General features: G+C 34.4%; 1 protein-coding gene across 1 annotated transcript in view; it reads right to left on the reverse strand.

The window, feature by feature from the left end:
* The window catches only part of LOC106139511 (uncharacterized), a 37,797-nt gene extending 18,526 nt beyond the window's left edge, over positions 1–19,271 (reverse strand). Inside the window, exons 1-2 of the mRNA XM_060948365.1 lie at positions 18,242–19,271; positions 13,306–13,771 (exon numbers count right to left, since the gene is read on the reverse strand). Of these exons, the coding sequence (XP_060804348.1) occupies positions 13,306–13,771; positions 18,242–19,271 (1,496 nt within the window). The remainder of the gene's footprint in view (positions 1–13,305; positions 13,772–18,241) is intronic.
* Between the last annotated feature and the right edge of the window lie 1,834 nt (positions 19,272–21,105).

The following is a 21,105-nucleotide window of genomic DNA, read 5'->3' on the forward strand; positions in this document are numbered from 1 at the left end:
CCGGAACGCAAAGGGCAACTGAAGGAACGAGGTGGGTTTTAGTCAGTAAAAGTCTGACACTCCCTTCCGTTCCACCCAGAGCGGGAGAGGTCATTTGATGATTTCCCATCCTTAAAAAAAAAGACTTTGTATGACAACTTTCAGTCGTCTCTTTAACATACATAATAACATACATAATTATGTACATACATGCATAACATTAATAACATCACGCCTTTAAATCCCTATTTTGTGTTAACACTACCCATACAAACAGCTAAAATATATATAAAACTCTTCCGTTACTGAGTGACTGACTGACAGACAACGCACAGTCGAAACTACTGGTCGTAGATAGCTGAAATTTGGAATGTAGGTTCCTTGGGATATGTAGGGGAGCACTAAGAAAGGATTTTTGGAAATTCAACCCCCAAGGGGGGGAAAAGGGGTAAAAACGTTTCTATGAAAAATCTTATTCCTTGGGTTTATAAACTTGAAACTTGGCATGAACACGTACATAGGCAAGTAAATATGTTTGACATTATAAGTTTTTTCAAACTACCCTCCAATCGTGATTTAGGGGGTGCAATTGGGTGACTGATTTATTAACGCACAGCCGAAACCGCTCGGTATAGGAGTCTGAGATTTTGAACAGAGGTTCCTTTAGTAACATAAGTGAGCCCTAAGAAGGGATTTTTGAAATGTCAACCCCCAAGGGGGGGAAACGGGATAAACTGAGCCGGGGCTGCGGGAAAGTTCTAACGAGATACCGTGGCCCCGGAACGCAAAGGGCAACTGAAGGAACGAGGTGGGTTTTAGTCAGTAAAAGTCTGACACTCCCTTCCGTTCCACCCAGAGCGGGAGAGGTCATTTGATGATTTCCCATCCTTAAAAAAAAAAGACTTTGTATGACAACTTTCAGTCGTCTCTTTAACATACATAATAACATACATAATTATGTACATACATGCATAACATTAATAACATCACGCCTTTAAATCTCTATTTTGTGTTAACACTACCCATACAAACAGCTAAAAGGAAACAAGTGAAGAGACGAAATTTGTCCGCATCCATTTTCACCTAAATTCTTAACGTTAATGAGATTTACTTTTTATTATCAGGTCAACCTAATAGCCTCACATGTACGTATAACTTCGTAAGAATTTTCTTTCAACTCCTAACCGTTGAGGAGTTGTACCTTCCATCATCAGCTCATTCACATGGGATGATGACTATCAGACGCAAATACTTAAACAGAAGGAAATCCTGTAAGGCCTCTTCGTCCTATAAATCCTGTTTTTTTTTTCTTTTGAGACGATGATTTTGTCTCGCTTTACTTTTTCTATATAGATTTGTATGTATACTAATATTATAAAGAGAAACAATCTATTTTTTTATATGTTTGTTTGTTTACACATGTAATCGATAAACTCCGAAACTACTGAATCGATTTCAAACATTCACCATTAGAAAGCTTCATCATCCCTGAGTAACACAGGCTATATTTAATTCCAGTTGTAACAAGATTTCAGCCTGTGGAAGAAAAAGCCCTGTCGAGATCATTAAAAAACGCTATATATAACCGAATTACACGTGGGCGAAGCCGCGGGCGGAAAGCTAGTATGTTTATAAAATATTGGTGTCACGGCTAAATAAATTGCTTCAAGTATACGCGACCTCATCTTGAATTTTCACACCATTAATTTCATGTGATTTTTGCGACGAAGAAACCTTATGAATATTTATGTGTGCCGGCTTTATCCGACTTTTTACTGTAGAACGAGAAAATGTATTACTTTTTTGTGTAAATTTTTATTTTATTTCGGTGTATGAAATGTCATAGCTAAAGTTAATTTTGGTTTGAGAATTTTAATTAAATTTGTTATAACGAAAGTCATTTTAGCCGTTGACTAGAATAGAAGTAATTCGATTGGCTAAATGCAAGATACTGCCATCTCACTCTGCCCCTGCAGCATGATATGCGCGAAGTCGTTTTTATCGCGTGAAAACTATCGCTATTTCGTTTTTTATTATGACGTAACATGGGACAGCGATAGTTTTTGCCATGCTACGGGTGCTAGTGTAGTTCTGCTTTTCACAAGACTTCGTACTCTTAGAAGGGCCAGGCCAAACAATATCGGGCTTAAGAAACAAAATATGCAAGTCTGTGGTCTTGAAACTGAATGAGAGGTATTGAAATTAAAATAATATAGTTACTGTGGAATTTGAGTAAAACCTGTATATTTTTTTTCGGGAAGAAGTACCTTATGTTCTTCTCCAAAATAACATAAACGCGAAATTTAAAAAAGGTTTGTTCAGTAGTTAACACTTTAGCCTCTAATAATTTGTTACCCAAAAATACTATAAGTTAGTAGCAGATAAAGTATAAAGACAAAAGGGAAGCAGAAGCAAGTGTCGGAAGCAAAGTGGCGAAAAGACCATGCAAATAAGAAAGATAGAGTTAACAACGAATGTACTTAAAAATTTTCAAGAAAAGCTATAGCCACACCATTTTTTACTCTAAAACACTTCTAATTCTATTAATATCGCACGTGCCGATAGCTGAGAATTCAATCAGAGAAACGCTATAAAATAAGAAGGGTTAGCTTGTACAATGTTGAAGGCTTTATTTATACTTCAGTGGTAACATAATAAAAAATAATAAATATAAGAATTTTTTTTTGTATGTTGTTTAAATTTTCCTTTTTTTTACATCGTGAAGTCATCAGAGATTTATCCCGGGACAAACGTGACAAAAACGTTCAGAAATGTGCCCCTTTCACAGCACGGGAACTTTCATTAAATTTGTATAAATAGTTCTTATAAAGGTTTTTTCTTTTGATGAATAGCAATTTTTTTTTCCAGGCTATTATAACTCATTGTTGATTCAACGTGGCAATGTTGCCAGTCTTCTGGGCACTTTATCTCAAGACTCCGATCTGCCGGGACTTGCATTTATGTAAATAAGTGTAAGCTAATATTAAAGCTTATTTGTAGTTTTATCTTTTAATTTTTATTAATTAGTTTTATTTAGATTTATTTTAGTTTTATAAAGGTTGATGTAGGTTTTATATGGATCTTCAAGGTATCTCTCATCTCCATTACCTGCGACGTTTTACCCAAAAACGTCACATAAATAACACAGATGCAGCCGAACATTCGAGGGAAATGATCCCAAAAACTGTAAGTAGGTAAGAAGAAATCCAAAACGTTTGTTTCCCGGCGGCAAATATATGGAAAAAAAAATGGAACCACTCCATCTCGTTCCCACGTATGCCGTAAAAGGGGATTACCTGATAGGCCTTTAAACTTGGGACTCTTCTTTAGGCGATAGGTTAGCAACCTGTCACTATTTGGATCTCAATTTTATCATTAAGCCAATAAGCTGATCGTGGCCTAATCCGTCTTTTGTTGTCTCTGTCTACCCCGCAAGGGATGTAGACGTGATAATATGTATGTATGTACATTTTTGAGCCACCTTAAGACGTTTCTGTCCCCTGTTTAAATCTTACATTTTAAGCCCAGCTTTCGCCTTAATCTAGGTCTGGTATCCGGCGGATTTTGTCTAAATAAATACAGAATTCGTCTGAAACATTCAGTTAAAGGTTTACTGAAAACGTTTTGGATTTTTGAGAATTACGGTTTCTTCTTAAATTTAAGAACTAACTCTTATCGGTTGAGTAATATGGAGCGTCCTCCGCTCATCTCTTTCTTCTCTGCAATTTTTTTTTATTACATATTTTTATGGTAGTTTTTTTTTGTGTTCATCAGCCCGTTCAGACGCTGTTTTGATCGCGCGATAAACTATCGCTGTTTCGCTTTTTATTATGATGTGAAACGGGACAGCAATTTTTTGCGCAGAGGATATTATACAAAGAGACTTTATGACATAATAGGATCAATACTAGGGTTAAATGACCAAAAATACATATTTACATACATATATAAATCACGCCTCTTTCCCGGAGGGGTAGGCAGAGACCACATCTATGACATGACCAGAAATATTCTTAAAAAAATCATGTAACTATAAAGATTTAATTTTGGTGTAATTTCGGGAAGCATCATACTATAATTTTTAAAATTATTGTATTTATTGAAAATTTCTTTATAGAGCAATAGAAAATCTTCTTTTAGTATACATTATTTATTTATACTATTATATATTATAATCTACCGAAATGCTTCATATAATTCCAACATATAATTTATCCTTTAATCTCTTACTTCATAAAAACTTTATGCTCTCTGTCAAAATAAATTACATACGCCGTATATGTACATATATATTACGTTGAATAACTTTTGTTATGTTTCATAAAATGGTTAAAGAGGGTTGTAACGTGAAGTTGTAATATTTTATTAAATAAACCAAATCCACTTATTTATGAAATACTAGATTGTTCACGCAGCTTTGCTTTCCTATTGGTCCTTTATCTCTTATTCGGTAATGGAATTTTTTCCAAGATTTAATATAATTAGAAAAATCTATGTCCTTATTTATTTATTTATTTACACAAAATTATATACAGGAACATTTAATACAGTAATTGTATTACAAAGTCTTTCTTTATAAATACGATATTTATCAATCAGTGTAAATTTTATAAACATACAATATAATCACGTTCTTATACCTTACGGTATAGAAAGAGCCAACGATATCGAAAATACTGGCATGCCTAGATTTAATATTTTAAAATTTTGCAAACACAGTAAGTATTTACTCAAAGAGACCCGGAACTTGGACCGTGGGAATTGAATCATAAACCTTCTTCAGACTTCTTCAAAGGTTAAATTTACAAATAACTTTCGATTAATAAGTTTTTGTTGAACACTTCTTAGTCCTAGGGTTCTTGTACAAACTTATATATATTACTGTATTATGTAATATACTCTAATATATATTTCTTCGAAGAAGATGCTGCGAACCGGTTAAAATGGTCTCGAAACATTGTAGCGGAAGTTGCAACTGGAAACACGCGAAGATGAGAGTGAGAGTGCCGTGTGGTTCCCGGCACCAATACAAAAAAGAATAGAACCACTCCATCTCTTTCCCATGGATGTCTTACAAGGCGACTAAGGGATAGGCTTATAAACTTGGAATTCTTTTTAAGGCGATGGGCTAGCAAAAACTACTAGTTGAATCTCAATTCTATCGTTAAGCCAAACAGCTTTTCAGTCTTTTCAAGTCTGTTGGCTCTGTCTACCCCGCAAGGGATATAGACGTGACCATATGTATGTATGTATGTATGAGAATGAGAGAGATAAGTAAATCTTCGAATTTTTGGATACAAAAACGCTTTAGCATTATTATATCAAAAACATTAGTAAAAATCCCTCACAGAGATAACCGCCAACTCTGCCCTTGTGCATTGTTATTTTTACTAAAATATATTATGTAAAATAAAGTATTTATTAAATATTTTAGAAAAAGAAACTTACAGTTCAAAATTTCAGGCACTAAGTTGGTTTTAAAATCAGAAGGCCACTCACAGAAACCCGTCCTCATTGCTTTAATTTTCCCGCGTTTTACCTAAAGTAACCCTAACTAATTAAAACACTGTTAGTCCCACGATACTCCGCAAAAACTCCTGTGTGTGTGTTTTAGCATCCTTATACCTATGCTGTGTAATGAGAAGGGATTTTATCGTTGTTAAGTAACTCTTAGCAGAAACTCGTATTATGCATTTTTATCTGAGATTAACATGATGGATGAAGAGATGTTTCCCAGCTTTTTTTAATAGAACCACTCTATATATTTTATCCCATGATTTTTGTGCGACTAAGGGATATGCTAATAAATTTGGGATTCTTCTTCAAGGCGATGGGCTAGCAACCTGTCACTAAAATCTCAATTCCATTTTTGAGTCATTCAGTTGAACGTGGTACCCTGTAAGGGATAAAGACGAAATTAAATTTATTTATTTATATGATAAGATACTTACTTAATTTTATTAAAGAGATGAAAAAAGAATTGGAATTAACGGATGAAGGTATGTAAGTCTTCAAACGGTATTAATTATTTCAAAAATGACATCATGAACGTATCTACACATTTACGCAATAGGATGTGTAACCATGGTCTAATATGAGTTAATTTCCCTGCAAAGCTGAGGAAGTAAGGCTGAAGTAACTTACGACTTACTTAATACAGGATAGTGATCATATGTGAACCCAGGGTAAAGGGTCAGGTCAAAAGTACCCGAAACCGCCGAGCTTGCATGAAGAGAGTTATGAATGTGGATGAAGCGAAGGAAATATGCAGAGATCGTGGCAAGTGGAAAGAGGTAGTCTCTGCCTACCCCTCCGGGAAAGAGACGTGATGTTATGTATGTATGTGAACCCAGATTTTTTCACTAGAGACTGTTGACTGAAGAGCCCGCAGGCTTATAAATACCGACATGCTCACAAATAAGAAACATTAAGCCTTAAATCATCGTCGTAAGGTCGTTTTTCTATCGAAGTTATAAAGGATCCATTTTGGAAAGTGGACAAAGTCTTTGAGCTAATAGAACCTTCACCATTCCTCTATCGGACAACATGGCCAATCAGTATTTTTAACACTGTTGGCTCCGTCTACCCCGCAAGGGATATAGACATGACTATATGTATGTATCTCTACTATGACCTTCGTTTCAAACCAATGAATAATCATCCACCTGTATACGTCTCATTATTTCATAATTTGGATCCGACATTATACTTAACTTTGAGTCATTTAAACTTTACAGACGCATTACGTATGAGAATCTGTTACATTAAAGAGTGTACCAATTATAACTTTTAAATACGTTAAATATGACTCCATGTCGCTCATTTATATAGAGTAATTGGCTGTGCCCCGGGGTTGGCTCCCGTGGGAATTTCGGGATATGAAGTATTTAGTTATTCCAGGCGATATACATACTACCAAATATCATCAAAATCTGTCGAGTAGATTTTTCCTGAAAAAGTAACAAATACCTTTTCAGTCTTGATTAAGATCAAGACTTTCGCATTCTTTCCTGATATTTTTGCCTGACCGACCTGACCTGACCTGAAAGTGAGAAATAGATACCTTTCATACAACTCTTTTTGCACATTGAAAACATGGCCAGGTAGTGGTTATATCCCTTACGGGGTAGACAGAGACAACAGTCTGGAGAAGATTGATAGCCACGCTTAGCTGTTTGGCTTGATGGTATTAATGAGATTCAAATAGTGTCAGGCTGCTGGCCTGTCGCCTAAAAGAAGAATCCCAAGTGCATAAGCGTATCCCTTAGTCGTCTCTTACGACATCCATGGAAAAGAGATGGTGTGGTCGTATTATTTTTTTATTGGTGCCGGGAACCACACATACATACATACATATGATCACGTCTATATCTCTCGCGGGGTAGACAGTGCCACCACACGGCACACTTAATTAATTGAACACTCAGCTAATTAATTTTAAAGTCCGTGCAAGAACATAATAGTGAAAAAGACAAAGGAATTTTATCATTTCACTAGATTGTACCCGCATTTTACATGCTAGTCTGGTACTTAAGATAAAACATAGTTTGTGCCATATACTTGTCTTACCGTGTACTTTGTAAAAGTCAATTAAGGAAATGGCTTATACACTTGTGATTCTCCTTTTAGTCGATGGGGTAATATTGCTGGCTCTGTCTACTATAAAGCATTAACACGTGATGTTATATGTATGTATTTATGTTGAGTTAGTAACCCATAACATGAGCTTTGAACTAACTTTTGAGCCGTGTGGTTCCCGGGCGCCGCGTGGTTTCCGTCACTTTAGAATAGAACCACTCCATGTCTTGCCCGTGGATGTCGTAAAAGGCGACTAAAGGAAGGCTTTAGCTTCTTCTTGTACGCTTTGTTAGGCCAACCTGTCACTCACAAAATTTCATCATTTAGCGTTTTACAACGTGGCTTTTCAGTCTTTTTAAGACCGTTGGCTCTGTCTTCCCCGCAAGGGATAAAGACGTGTGTGCGTATATTTTTATCAACCCGTAGGTGAAAGTCAGCAAAACATGTTACCTATACAAAGGGTCTTACAGCCTCAGTGTTAGCTTTAACTAATTAATTGTTTCGAAACCGTAGCACCCTTTATAAGCACAAAAGCTGATGCGAAGTGTACCTTACGTTGGCTTAAATGTAGGATTAATGATGTATACAAAAGACTAATGATTGATTCGTGAGAAAACATTTTAGGGTTAACAGCGGCTACTAGTCTAGAAAGGGTTATGTGGTGAGACCGAAACGCCAATTTGCCAATTCATTTAACAGTATAGGTATGTTAATGAAATTAGTGCCGTGTGGTTCCCGGCACCAATAACTTAGAAGAATAGGGCCACTCCTTCTCTTTCCCATGAATGTCGTGATAAGTGACTAAAAGATATACTAATAAACTTGGGATCCTTCTTGGATTTCTTATACAGTCAACGAGCGACTATACCTTATCTAATACATCAATTATACCTTTGCTTATCTCGGATATACAATAACTAATCTTAATAATGTATCTTTATTCCATCTTAAAGCCAAATAGCTGAACGTGGCCAATCAGTCTTTTCAAGACTGTTGGTTCTGTCTACCCCGCAAGGGATATAGACGTGATTATATGTTTGTATGTGTAATGTATCTCCGAAATTCGGGCGGTTAAAATGACCGCACTGGTCATTTCGTGGACGTATCGGATAGTGCGGTGACGTCAGCGGTCTGAAATTTACTCTTCAATCTGCAATCAGCATCCGTTGAATCTGCTCAACTGTGATTTTGGAAATCTATATCGGGTGTACCCGTGATATCGGATTTACGGTAACGTTCCGATAACTGGTGACAGCTTGCACATACAATTTCTATTTAATTTTGTTATCAATACCTATAGAACGGTCGACTGGTAGAGAATGCTACTAGCATTAAGTTCAAATATTATTATATTAAGGTTATAAAAAAATAAAATAAAAACAGGTACGTAACTTTGAGAGTTAAATTTGTATTTACAAAAAAAATGTGTTAATCTTATTAAAACCAACAGAAAGATCCTATCATTTTATACCTGCTGCTCGGACCCTGCATATAACGCATCTGATTGGTCTGAGACAACTTTTAAAACATGGCGGACGTCGATCAGCTGATCGTGGTGTTGTGCACGTTTTTTCGCGCCAAAACTCGGTAGGCACCTAAAATAAAAGCCATCTATAAATTTGTCATTGTCAGAAACTCTGTTTTTTTTTTAAATGTTTCTACGAGTGTTAACTCTTTCAATGAAAGCTTCGTTTTGATGGACTATTATGTTAATATCTAGAAATATCATCTGTTAAACAAATTAAGGTGATGCAAAAAAAATGTTTTAGATCCTTTTTTAATTATCTTCTCTCATTTTCCGCCAACAGCAAGCCAACAATGTCTGTAGACGTGTTTTCTTTTTTTCAATTGATTATTCATACCGATATATCTAAAAATATGGCTCAGTCGAAACCATTGATTGGGTATACTAGCTTTGATATTGTAGACATTCCACAAAAAAAGTATTTCAGATACCATCAAAAGAAGTATAGCTCAGTGACAAAACTACTTACAAAAGGATTTGGGCAATACAAATTGAGAAAGCTCCGTGAATAAGTGCTTCAAAGAAAACTCATCAATTTCTCAACATCAACTTTTAATGAAATTATTTTAAAGTAATAAATATACTTTACAAATTATTATATACAATAGACTCAGAGCGAATGTTCTCGTTTAGAAATAGATATTTACAACAGTTAATTATCTTATCATATATTAACATAATTTATATTTATTCAAATAATAACGAAAATGCATAAAACAAATGTGCACATTCATTTCACCTCCTCTTTGGTAAAATTATATCAGGTAATTACATATATTCACTAAAATTGTACAGATAATCATAGGTCAACTTCATCTGGACTACCTGAATGGATTAAATACCTTGTTTTATCGGTAAGCATTTTATATTATGCCATGTCTATTGTCTATGCTATACAAACAGGTTTGATGTAATTATAGATACAAACGTCGTATTAAATATTTCAATAATATAAGGTATTATTTTTTTAATATTATTAATAAAAGTAATTGCGTAAAGTTAATAATAAATCAATATGAAATAGTATACATTTTGAACGCAATAGTGTGCAACCATTTAAATATTAAAATTTATATCAAAATTAATCTCAGATTAATCCAGCTTAAATAGAACATCGAATAAAATAACTTGTGCATAATATATTCACAATAATTTCGAAGTATTACAAATTAAACTGTTTTTAATAACGAAAAAGCTTTTCAGTAATGCTACAATATTTAAATGAGAGTCAGATATTTCAGTTAATTTATTTTAATTTATTCAAAAGACTGTGATTTCTCAAAATCTAGTAGGAATTACTTTGTTGTAATAATGTTGCTTTTAAAGTTCAGTGTTAATTGATAATATTAATAAAGAATTTCCTTTGAAGAAGAGCTTAGAATCGAATACCCGACTTTAATACAAATGATAAGAAAATTGGTACGATTATTATCAGCGTGCCGCGTGGTTCCCGGTACAAATAGAAAAAATAATAGGTAAAAGGCCCCTAAAGGATAGGCTTATATACTCGGGATTCCTCTTTGAAGCGGTGGGAAGGCAACCTGTCCCTATTTGAATTTCAATTCTATCATTACGCCGGACAACAAACGTTGCTTTCCAGCCTTTTGAAGACTGTTGGTTCTGTCCACCCCGCAAGGGATATATGCGTGATTATACGTTATGTTAATATTATTAACAGTAATAACGTCAATAATCTATTTGAATACACGAAAGGCCGACCTCAATACAAAATTAATGTTATGTGTTATTATAAATCGTGGTTAAATTTATACCAACAATTGCATAAACAGAACGATAGTGTCACGACAAAATTAACAAACGTGCCTCAAATTGCTTTTCTAATATTATGACAACCGCAAAACAGTAGGTAACAGAATTAATTTGAACAAAAGCTATCATTTACATACATTTGTGAACGGACAAATTGTTCGGTTTTACGTCCTATAGATAAATGAAAATAGACAGACTGAACTTAATAAAAATATAATTACCAGCAGACTAGAATAAACCCTTGCTCTGTGTATATAGACGCCGTAGAATGCGACTAAATAATTACAACGTCATTAGAAATTTATATAGTTTTAAGCAAATTTGGCTTAGATTTCCGTCTACAATTATGTGACCTGACTTTTATTTCTATGTCATTATACTATCGCCTATATTCAGATAATTTGAAGTAATAACAAAATGTATTATGCTACTAGGAATAGAAATGAGAGTAGCCAATACAATAGGCTATTACACTCTTTTTTGAAAACTGTTTTAAATCAATCCTGAGACTGTGTTATACCTATAGAATTTTTATTAAAATTTTTTGAAGCCGAAAAGTGCTCTAAAAACGATTTATTATTTATGATTTTGTATTTTCGCGCGAAAACGCCATCCGCCATGCTGTTTTGACTCGTGACGTCATACTTTTAGTAAACAATACGGCTCTACGTAAGACTAAAGTAAAAAGATTTTTGTAATAATGAATTACAATACATATTGTTGGTGTCTTGTTCCTGAATGCAAGAATACAAGTATAAAAACACCAGAAAAATTGTGGATTCCACTGCCAAGTGATATTAAAATGAGAAACACTTGGTTGAAATTAGCAAGAAGAGATCCAAAGGCATTGTCTACAAAATCAAGATTGTATTTCTGTGAAGACCACTTTGATGTAAGTTAGCATTCGTTGTAAATAGTAAAGTAACCACAAGTCATGTTAATATAACAATTTGGACGCAAAAAATTTCGCCACCATCAACGTATTAATCCTCGGTAAATTTATATTGTCTGCTTTCACAAAACCGTCTTCTATGATTCTATTAAATTATTAAAGAGTAAAAACCCAAAAACGTGATAGAAATTTTCAAATTTCAAAATAAACAGAGCCTGACATCATCAATATGTTTTCGATTCGATATTTGTTTACTAAAAGTATGACGTCACGTCAGTACCCAACATGGCGGATAGCGTTTTCGACTTTTGAAGAACAGATTAAAAAAGAGGATTTTTTAAATTGAATTATAAAATCCATATTGCACTTTTATGAATAATGATCGATGTTTTTCTTTTATTTTTTACAAAATCTATAAGATACATGCATTTTTATATTTTTTTATACATGGTGTAAAATAGCCTATTATTACATACATACATATAATCTCGCAAAGGATATAGATAAAGGTTGTCTTGAAAAGACTGACAGGCCACATTCAGCTGTTTGGTTTAATGATAGAATTGAGATTCATATAGTGACAGGTTGCTAGTCCATCGCCAATAGGTATATCGAAATATAGACGTGACTGTGTGTATGTATGTATTCAAAGTGGCCGGAAACTACACGGTTTTGGGTGAGTGAATACAGTTAGTCGATTAGTAACCAAAAGGTTTGAAATCACTCAAAACACAAGTCAAATGAAATATATCAAGATTTCTACACCCCGCTAGAAAAATATTGTAAAAGTTTTGTTGATATTCTGAAGAAAGCCGAATTAAATCGATGTCTACCATTTTCCATGATTTATGAAAATAGATGTTTACAAAAACAAATTCTGAAACTTTAGAAATTAAGTTGTTTTTCTCTAACAATAGCTTTTTTTAAGATTGCATTTAGCAAGAACTTTTTTGTCCAATGTTTCTGTTTGCAATGTCGGGAATTTTATTCCGTCCAATGTTTCAATACATCAATAATTAAAAATTTTATTTGAATAATAAATAAGCGATCCGTTAATAAAAATTATTATTATTTCTAATTCAACTGTATATTTTCATTGGTAATTCTTATATAATTAGTATCTCTTTACATACAATATACCCATAATTCAATAATTTTATTTCGAAAAAGTAGAAATTTATTGTTAAATCGAAAGATTTAATTTACCTTAATATCATAGAAAATTACAATAATTTAATCACTGTCATAATTAAGTCATAGTGAATCTATTAATTACACTTATGTTTATATCACATTTTTACATTACATAACTATTTACATAATATTTCTTATCAAGTTGATACATACACAATTTTGTACAAAAAAAGAACATTAGGTTACCTTACGTTTTCTGTTGATTATTTTATTTACAAGTTAAATTGAAATAAGCAAAACTGCCATAAAATTTTGACTTTCTTTTCTTGAAAATTAAGTTAAAATATTTTTTTATTTACATTTTGTCAGTCAAATATTACTGAAATACGTTATCTAATACATTTACTTAGAAAGAGGTCCCTAATACCTAAATAATAAATTGCACAAAGCGAGGAAAAAAGATACGTTTTTGTGAATCGCCGATGATTTGGACGTTTGTATAAGGTTCCTGTAATCTTTAGCCTCGTTCTGCGAAGGATACGTGTACGTCCTGTCTGTGACGGTTTTCACTTCTTGCGGACATGGCAACAAATCAATCGGTATTTGTAATAATATTCTATCATTTTCTTCTCTAACGACATTCGTGTCTTCAGAGTAAACATCATCTATTTCATCGTGAAAAACATCATCTGTATCGGAATAATCTTTCTTTTCTTCAAGATTATTTGAATTTATGACGCTCCTTTCGAAGTAAGTGAAGTGTGAATTTAAAGATGGGTCACCGTTTAATTTGCATGCGAAATTTTCGAGTGACATTCTTATTTTTACGCTCTTCGCTTCTTGTCGGAGCTTATGCATCCAAGCCAGGTGGCAGTCGCAAGAGAATTCATTACCTGGAACAATGGAACCTTCATTAGTATCTTAATTAAACTAATCTTGACATTTCAGTCGAACTTGACAGGTATAATTGGGTTTTTTCACGATAATTGAATTGAATGCGACTGGAGATTGGAATTAATTGAGAATCAAATTATGAGCGGAACAATAAATGTAACGTTTTAGAAAATGCTTTTACAAATAGCTTCAATCACGGCCCTATAATTGAACAAGGCATCTTTACTTGACCACAGCAAAACAAAAGCAAATGCTCTGGAATATCTATGAGTTCAAACATTTTAGAACTAGAAAGATTTTGATTAAAATATCAAGTACATGTGTAGCTTTTTAGTGTTCGCTATTAAGATATTGATAACTTATTTATACTAAATTTATTTTTGGGAGAGTTTTGGGAGAGACTTTTAATTTTTATCTAATTAGACCAACGACAATAAAAGCTTAACAGCTTTGAAGCAACTTTGTAAATAAGTTATGATTTTCTAGCCAATGAACGTTAATGAAGTCATGAGAAATGGTGAAAACCGAACTGTGAACCCTGATGCATAACATGAAGGTACATCGTGCAACCTAACAAGCAAAATTGAGAGAGAAAGGGTGAGAGAGAGAGAAAGTGAGAAATAATATACTAACTTCAGTGAATCAAAGTTCTGAAATAAAACACGGTAATTATAAACATTGTGATGGGAGGTATAGGGGGAATGATGTCCAATACTTACAAAACAGGAGTTTTATTAATAGCAGCTTTACGTTCTGTTTATTAATTTCTTATTCTAGCGAAAAGCCTCCGAGGACCATTAGCGCTGATTAATTGCTCGTAAATGGCTAATTAATTTTGTTAATTTTTTATAGTCTCCGTTTTTATTTGCTCTCTATAGTATAAAATTGAATTTATTACTAATTTTTTTAATCCTCTTTGAACTTCTGATAAATTTGTTTTCGGTTACTAATTAGGTAGGTATCGAATTATTTTTAGATGCTTATAAATTATATTATAATTTATTATATATAGCAATGTTAATCTTTTTGTTTAGCTGCTTCTATAACCGAGACTGATACAAATAAAAAAGACATGTCACATTTATTCCGAGAAGAAAAACTAAATTTAAACTATTATGAATATTTTTAATTTAAATAAATAACTCGTGATACATCTGGATTTTGCAGGGGTTAATGACATGCAAACAGTATATAGGGCATCACAAGCTGGCTTCCTAGTAATGTTATATTCGGAACGAAATTTATGGCGTCTATAATGCTAATACGAGCCATAAATTTTGCATCAGCCTTAGGCTTCATTTCCGCAATAACTTCGATGGTTTCCGGTTACACAGCCAACCAAATTATTAGTTACAGGTAAATTTTGTTGCCAACAGTTATATTTTTTTTGTTGGCGCCGTGTGGTTCATGGCACGTAAGAATAGCACCAATATCAATCAGGGAATTTATTAAAAACACAAATTTATAAAAAAAAATCTCCTTTTAGAGATAATTAAACGGTAACCTTGTTGTATTTATACATACAATTATGACAGTTAAAAAATTGCAAAATGTTTTCAACAAGAAAAAAATTTCTATTGTGCTATCTACATATTATTATGTACGGAACAAAAAGTTTGAAATTCATTTGTTGTACTCGACAGTGACCGTAATTAGAAACGTCCTAAAATGTTATTGAAATAGGTATGTACATACATGTACATATTTGATATCTGAAGTCTTAATTATACATACATACATACATACATAAAATCACGCCTCTTTCCCGGAGGGGTAGGCAGAGACTACCTCTTTCCACTTGCCACGATCTCTGCATACTTCTTTCGCTTCGTCCACATTCATAACTCTCTTCATACAAGCTCGGCGGTTTCGGGTACTTTTGACCTGACCCTTTACCAGGACGTCCTTAATTTGATCAAGATACGTTCGTCTAGGTCTTCCCACTCCGACCTTTCCCTCCACACTCTCCTTGTATATCTGCTTAGTCAACCTGCTTTCATTCATCCTCTCCACATGACCGAACCATCTTAACATACCCTTTTCTATTCCTGTAACTACATCTTCTTTCACATCACAACATTCCCTTATCACGCTGTTCCTTATCCTGTCACTCAATTTCACACCCATCATACTCCTTAACGCTCTCATTTCCACTGCATTTATTCTGCTTTCATGCTTCTTTTGCCATACCCAACTTTCACTCCCATACATTAATGTCGGGACCAACACGCCCCTGTGCACAGCCAGTCGAGCCTTTTTGGATAGTTTCTGACTGCTCTTAAAGGCATGCAAAGCTCCATTCACCATGTTCCCCGCGTTCACTCTCCTTTCAATATCACTATCATACTTGCCATCTGATGTAAACTTTGATCCTAGATATACAAACTCTTTCACTTGCTCCACTTTTTCTCCTCCAATCAAAATATTACATGCTGTAATTTCTTTCTCCATTTCAAAAACCAGTGTTTTAGTTTTACTTACGTTCACTTTCATTCCTTTCTCTTTTAAAGCTTCATGCATACAGTTTACCATCTCCTGTAACTCCTCCGCTGATGACGCCAGTATAACCTGATCGTCGGCATAGAGCAGACATTTGACGAGTAACTCATTCATCCTTAATCCACTTTTAGACTCTTTCAAATCTGTCAAACAGCTATCCATAAATAGGTTGAACACGGTGACGCAACACATCCTTGCCTAACGCCTTTCTCAATCTTAAACCACTCAGTGTGCGCTCCGTTTATCCTGACACAAGCACTCGAATCCTCATATAAGGATTTCAGTGCTCGTATTAAGAGACTGTTCACCCCATGCATAGAAAGTGCTGACCACAATTCATTCCTCTCAACTCTGTCATAGGCCTTTTCCAGATCTACGAATGTGCAATAGACTTTTTGACTCTTGGCCAAAAACTTTTCGGCTATGCACCGCAAGGAAAAGACCTGATCAGTACATCCCATTCCCTTTCGAAATCCCGCTTGAGCATCCCATATTTTGTCATCAGTTTCATTCCTGACTCTATTAATCAATATCTTAGCATACAATTTGCCGACGACGCTAAGCAGGCTTATACCACGATAATTTTTGCAGTCCAGCTGTGACCCTTTTCCTTTGTAAAGTGGCACGATAACAGCCTTACACCAATCTTTTGGTACTCGGCCGCTTCTCCAACACAAATTGAAAAGGCAGTACAACTGACTAGCTACTACGCCTTTTCCTGCTTTAAGCATCTCGACCGACACTCTATCACACCCAGCAGCCTTTCCCGCTTTCATACTCTTAAGTGCTTCCACAATTTCGAACATTTCAATTTCGCCTTCCATCTCATACTCTTTTTCTTCGCTATAGCAGAAATCTTTCTTATTTCCTTCCTTTTTTTCAAATAAACTTTCAAAATAGTCCTTCCATATCTTTAGTACACATTCTTCTCCTTTCACAACGCTACCATCCTGGCATCTGATCCTAGTCAGCTCTCTGGTTATAGTATTTCCTCGGGCTGACCTTACGGATTTCCAGAATACTTTCAGATTTGACTGAAAGTCTTCTTAGCCTTTTATCAAAATCCTCTTTATACTCTTCTTTCTTTCTAATCACAGCTTTCTTAACCAAATCTTTCATTTTCTTATATTCCTTACGTGCTTCATTCACATCTTCATCTATAACCTCTTGCATTCTTAAGTTAGCTTTTGCTGCTAACAAATCCAGCCATGCTTTCTTCTTTAATCGCACAAGTTCTTGCACATCTTTACTCATCCACGCATTTTTGTGATTTTTTCCTTTCCTTCTTCTACTTACACCACACACTTCAACAGCTACTTTCACAATTCTTTCTTTAAATTCCTTCCATCCATCTTCAATATCGCGCATTTCATCTAAATCTTCAAATTCATCCTTCAGTCTATTAATATACTTCTTACCTACATCCATATCTTGCAAATTTTCTACTTTTACTCTTTCCAAAGCGCTGGTTTGCTCCCTTACCCTGTGCCGCCAGCGATTGAAGATACCCCTTATCCGGGATATCACCAGTAAATGGTCCGAGTCAATGCCAGCACCGCGATATGCACGGGTATCCAGCACTTTGTTCTTCAATCTTTCATCTACAATCACAAAGTCTATCATACTTTTTAAAATACCTTCCACTCTTGTGTAGGTGTGGATCTCTTTATGTTGAAACATTGAGTTCGACACAAAAAGATCCTATTAATTATGCTAATGTTAATCCATGTCTCGCCGAAATCCGTGGTATTCGTATGCCAAAGAGATTTAACTTATCTTAAATTAATCCTCGCAGTAAATGTGAATGTTCAAACAGCCGATTCGAGCACTTTATACTCTCGGGAATAGATTGTAAAACAATCCAAAGTATCTGTTCCTTTTGAGTTAAAGAGTTACAAACGTACCTACATCGATCCTCGCAAACTTTCGCATTTATAATAATAGTTGAACTACGAGTAGATTATACATACCTTCCAAATAGAGGTAACTGTTTTGATTCTTGAGATTGTCATAGATCGGTTTTAAATTATCAATTGTGAATCTCTTTAATTTGTTATGCCTTAAATCCAAAGCCGACAAGCCCCTCACTCCTTCAAATAATCCACCGGCTAGTGTCACTAGTTTATTATGACTTAGACTCAACTTTTTCAACAGCGATAGACCATCAAACGTCCTCTGAGCCAACATATAAATATCATTATAGTCTAACAAAAGTGTCTGCAAATTCCACAACTCAGTAAACGTAAACGAGTTTAGTACAGACAATTTATTTCTTCTTAAATCTAAGCGTTTCAAATTAGCGAGACCATCAAAACACTCTTTCCTCAACTCACTTATATTATTTCTGTCCAATTCTAACTCCAATAAATTCACGAGAAGTCGAAACGCTCCATCTTGGATGACACTTATGTTATTGCTAGTTAAATATAATTTCTGTAATGCTGGAAGCTCGTAAAACGTGTCTGTTACGATCTCCTTTATTCTGTTTTCATCTAATGTCAGAACTGTGAGATTGGGTAAGTTGTAAAACGAATGTTTGCTCAGAAATGAAATTTGATTCTTCGTTAGCGTTATCTCCTGCACCGAAGTTATATTGACGAACGTGTTCGCTTCGATCTTCGGTATCGAACTGTACTTCATACTGACATGTTTCAATTTTCTCAAATATCTGAGCACTTTCGTTGGTACGAAGTCTAGACCACCGTCTGCTCTTACGTTGAAAGCCAGCGTTTCTATATTTGATTGGGAATTGAAACTAGTCCAGAGTGGATCTGTTTTCTCGATACCTCCGTTGAAAACCCAGCATTCAGTTTTCACTGCTTCGTTTATTTCTTGGCTGAATTCACAATAACAATGTACTTTGGAGTCTCTGTCGCTTATATCACAGATGTTTATGATGGGTGGTACTATTTTTTCCTTCTGCTTTCTCCGATTTGCATCTAGAGCTTCTATTGCAAAGAGCAACATTAGCAAGGTAGCGGGTACCTTCTGAGCCCGCATACCTTCTACCTGAAACAAACAGAACAATCTATTATTTTCTTACTCAAACAAAAACGTTTTTAGGTTCATTTTATTTAATTCCCCGGACCGTTATATTGAAATGCGACCCACTTTATCGAAATGTCAATAAGGTAGGAGGAAAACAAAATAGACGAATTAAAAAGGTCGAGGGACTCTTGAATTGAATATTCAATTAGATGAAATTTTAAGGTTCATTTAAAAGAATGGCGTTTTGTATGGTATAACAAAAAACTTCCCTTTTATGGTGATATTGCTCCATGAAAAAAATATTGAAGTGATTACAAAAATATTTAAAAACAACTAGTTTTGTGATATTTCCAGGACAAAAAAATCTTTATAAAGTGCCCATCAATATAACTTATTTCAAGAAGACAGCGCATTTTAAAAATTTAAAATTTCTCCATGCACAATATTCGGTGAGTGCAAAATATCGGAAATTTCTCTTATTTTTTGCAAAAAACCCTGAAAATCACAACTCCATTAATACATAACCACTACTAATTGATCATGCAGATGTATCAAATATTTTGTAGATAAAAGTTTCTGACAAATCAACGAATACATAAAAAACTGGTCCAAATTTAAATTTGAATTTTAAGGCAAAAATATGAAAAATACGAAGAATTATACCGAAGAAAAAAAATCATAGCGATCCTTTTTCCCTAACTACTCTTTGACATGGAGCGCGTATAAATTTCGAAGTTTGCTTTTAAAATCCATTTCAATAAAGAAAAGTTGAGGCAAGCCTGGACGTAAAGCAATCACATACAACGGTTAACATAAATCATTTCCTTTGAAATAGATTTTGGAGACGTCTAGCCTAGTGAAATATGTCCGGTTGGACCCGTTGAATTTACGAAATATTGCTTTAAAATTTAAATTTATGAGAGGGTGTATTTAAGCACAGATATTTATACTACATATTTAATTAAATCTTCTTTTCTAAAAGCTTCTTGACCATAGTCAAGAAGGTGAAGCCAGGGCAGTAGGCCGGGTTATGGAGAGAAGAAAATCCAGAGAGGTGAGGGTGTAACTGTAATAATGTTTAGAATCTTTCATAAAAAGATTGATGAAATAAACTGGCACTTATATGAAAAGGAATAGGACCACTCCATCTCTTTCCCATGGATGTAGTAAAAGGCAACTGAGACTTATGTTTGTACACTTGGGATTCTTCTTTTAGGCGATGGGCTAGCAATACACTCCTCCTTTCCTTTGTAACCCTGATAACTAAACGGCGTATCACAGGTCACATACATATATACATACATAAAATCACGCCTCTTTCCTGGAGATGTAGGCAGAGACTACCTCTTTCCACTTGCCACGATCTCTGCATACTTTCTACGCTTCATGCAAGCTCGGCGGTTTCGGGTACTCTTGACCTGACCAGTAGTGACCAGGTCAATATTATCCGTAACCTATGTATGTGAAGATGTATAGTAGTCATTACCGTCAACGCATCACATTTATTTCTCGCTGTGCACATTAAATTCGTAAAACATTTTCCTCTTTCTGTGTTATGAACAGGATAAGAATGGAATAAAAAATAAATGTTTTTTTCACTCACAATAACAAACAATAATGCGCAATTGCCCTGATTAAAAACAAATAAGAAAATAAGTGAAGCGTCATTTCGGGAAATGAATGAATAAAATCTAATTTGAATTTTTGCCGGTTTCCCACGATAATTTTTCCCCATTCGTCAGAATTCTGGACAGTCACACTGATGATTTGGGACGTTTTTATTACCCTTTTGATGCGTCTGTTCTTTTTTAAACCATAAAATGTAATTTTGGCTGTTCTTGTCGGT

This window comes from Amyelois transitella, chromosome 15 (genome assembly GCF_032362555.1).
Source record: "Amyelois transitella isolate CPQ chromosome 15, ilAmyTran1.1, whole genome shotgun sequence".
NCBI classification, from domain to species: Eukaryota; Metazoa; Arthropoda; class Insecta; order Lepidoptera; family Pyralidae; genus Amyelois; species Amyelois transitella.